The sequence below is a fragment of the Merops nubicus genome, unplaced genomic scaffold (assembly GCF_000691845.1).
Source record: "Merops nubicus isolate BGI_N331 unplaced genomic scaffold, ASM69184v1 scaffold7611, whole genome shotgun sequence".
In the NCBI taxonomy this organism is placed as follows: Eukaryota; Metazoa; Chordata; class Aves; order Coraciiformes; family Meropidae; genus Merops; species Merops nubicus.
Window position 1 is genome coordinate 15,696 of NW_008586149.1, and position 3,048 is coordinate 18,743.

Here is a 3,048-nt window from a genome sequence, read left to right on the forward strand (position 1 = left end):
GGCAGCCTGTGCCAGTGTTCCATCACCCTCATAGTAAAGAACATCCTCCTAATGTCTAATCTAAATCTACCCTGCTTGAGTTTAAAACCACTGTCCCTTGTGCTGTCGCTACATGCCCTTGTAAACAGTCCTGCTCCAGCTTTCCTGTAGAAAAATATGGAAGGTACTGGAAGGCTACCATAAAGTGTCCCTGGAGCCTTCTCTTCTCCAGGCTCTCTCAGCCTGTCCTCGTAGGAGAGGTGCTCCAGCCCTCTGATCATTTTTGTGCCCTTCTCTGGACTTGCTCCAACAGGTCCCTGTCTTCCCTGTGCTGAGGACTCCAGAGCTGGATGGAGTACTCCAGGTGAGGTCTCACCAGAAGAGAGTAGAGGGGCAGTCACCTCTCTCTGTCTTCTGGCCACGCTTCTTTTGATACAGCCCAGTATGCCACTGACCTTCTGGGCTGTGAGCACGACGCACTGTTGGCTCATGTCCAGCTTTTTGTCCACCAGTACCCCCAGGTTCTTTTCTGCAGGGCTGCTTTCTGTCACATCATCCCTCAGCCTGTATTGATAATGAGGATTGCCCCTACCCAGGTGCAGGACCTTGCACTTGGCCTTGTTGAACCTCCTGAGGTTCACACGGGCCCACTTCTCAAGCTTACCCTGGATGGCCTCCCATCCCTCTGGCATGTTGACTGCACCACTCAGCTTGGTGTCATCTGCAAACTTGCTGAGGGTGCACTGGATCCCACTGTCTGGATCATTGTTGAAGTTATTAAACAGTACTGGTCCCAACATGGACCCCTGAGGAGCACCACTTGTTACCCATCTCCATTTGGACATTGAGCCACTGACCACTACCTTCTGGATGTGACCATCCAACCAATTCCTTATCCACCTAAGAGTCCTCCCATCAAATCTGTATCTTTGCAACTCAGAGAGAAGGATGTTGTGGGGGACTGTGTCAAAGGCCTTGCAGAAGTCCAGACAGATGACATCCATGGCTCCTCCCTTATCCACTGATGTAGTCACTCCATTGTGGAAAGCCACTAGGTTGGTCAGGTAAGACCAAAACACACGCACACTTCTCTTAGTGTGGGTTTTTTGTTTGCGTTGGTTGTGGGTTTTTTTCCATCTCAGACAAGAAAAAGTTGATAGGCCTGCTATGTATTTTGCCCAAAATCTCAGATATACACATCAGCACAGAGGTGGCACAAAGTCAAGTTGAAAACATAGGACTTCTTTTTTTCCCCTACCAGAAACACGAGAGCTGAAACTTCCAGCAATCTCAACACTTCCCAAAAGTCAAGTCATAATGAAAGGCTTTCAGAGGAACACTTATGGGCCCATCCTCTGCAAGCCAAAACAAAGTATTTTTAGAAAGGTACAGGTATCTATATGTCAGTGTATTGAAAAATTAAGTCCACTCACCCGGAGTGTATCAGTCTGTGTTCCAAGCCCTTTGGTGCACATTTCCATCACTGAGTAAGAGCAGAATGTCACGCGGACTTTATACTGACTTACAGCAGATAACCACAGAGACACGTTGCTCTCCAGTTCCAGGGGAGGAACTAGAATAGACTGATGACCTGAATATACACTAGGGAAAGGAAGAAAAAGAGACCTGAAAACTACAAGCCAGCATAAAGCCAAAAGTTACATGAAGTCAAAATTAAGCAAATACTGGAAAACTTACAGCTGTGCATCTATTTGAACTTCAGTTTATCTTCTCCAGAAACCAAGTATCTTTTAGTTAGCTAGGAATTATGTGTTTAAGTCACAAACTTTACAGTGAGTATGTCCTGCAGTAAATTGAGGCAAATACTCAGTGCTTTGAACAGACACAACTTCTGACATGAAAACGTTAACATTGAAGACGCCATTCCAGTTACAGATTAACATTAGCAATGATGCCTATTTTTCTGTGCATTCTAGGGAAAATGCACCTTTTGCTTTGAGTGAAATGAGATTTTAACACCTATATTGCCCTGTTCAAGTTTTTAGTGCAATTTTCTAGCCTTTGCCAATTTTTAAACAGTTTTTATTTGAAATATGTAACCTGGACAGCAGTTAACATGAGCGGAAAGTCAAATTCAGAATCACATCACCTTTTGATTATTATTTTCTTTACTACTATATGCTCATTTTCAAGACAGTAAACACCATGACCATACAGTCTTAAATTACAAGATGTTTTTAAGATCAGTTACTATCAACAAAATCAGCAATACATCCCTCTGTAAAACCAGGGCTAGATAAACCAGTGCATCTTGAATAAAATAACAGTATCTATAATTGCCCCAACAGGTAGCTTGACAAGCTTGCCATCTCTCCTGACTAGAGTTGATGTGTTTTTGTACTGCAGTCTTGCAGTCAGCACCTTAAGGATCTGGTAAAAAGATATAGTCTAACTTCAAAAGACTTTAGAAGGATTTATTTAATCACTGTGAAATAGACAGTGAAGTCCTTTTTTTCTTGGATTCAATATCTAATTAATTCCACTCATAAAACCAAGTTACTCAAGTAATTAACTTAAATAAATTTTGTTACCACAAAGGTATCTTATGAAATACCTGTAAAAGGTCGATTTGGGTTTCTCTTGACAGTTTCATCCATGACTGTTCCCCTGGAGTCTAGAGGAGGCTGGGAACACGTGAAAAAGCCTGTGAGCGGAGCAACGTACCTGCACAAGCACCACAGAGCAAAGCCCAGGCCGCAGTAGGGGTCGAGGCAGATGGCAATCTGACGTGAAGGGTACAGCTCACATTGTAGCTTAATAGAGCGACATAAGGCACTTGTAGCTGCATGTGACATCTGTAAGAGAAAAACAGGTACTCACAGGCATTTTTTTTAAAAAAAACCCAGGGTATCACATGAGATAACTGATAGAAATGTTAACCGTAGAAGACATGTAGCGGTTTGGTTTTTTTTTTTAAGCACCTTTAAAACAGGAAAGGGATATGAGCTGGAAATTTCAGAGGTATTTTTCATGCTAGTGGCAAATGGTATCAGTGCCACGACACTGAATGATGCCAAGTGACATCTGACATCTCTACGACAAATCGGA

General features: G+C 43.0%; 1 protein-coding gene across 1 annotated transcript in view; it reads right to left on the reverse strand.

Annotated features, from left to right (window-relative positions):
- DIP2A (DIP2 disco-interacting protein 2 homolog A (Drosophila)) overlaps nucleotides 1-3,048 on the reverse strand; it is a gene marked incomplete at its 5' end in the record, with an annotated part of 60,757 nt that overhangs the window by 11,876 nt on the left and 45,833 nt on the right. Inside the window, 2 exons of the mRNA XM_008948549.1 lie at nucleotides 1,413-1,581; nucleotides 2,665-2,795. Coding sequence (XP_008946797.1) covers nucleotides 1,413-1,581; nucleotides 2,665-2,795 — 300 coding nt within the window. The remainder of the gene's footprint in view (nucleotides 1-1,412; nucleotides 1,582-2,664; nucleotides 2,796-3,048) is intronic.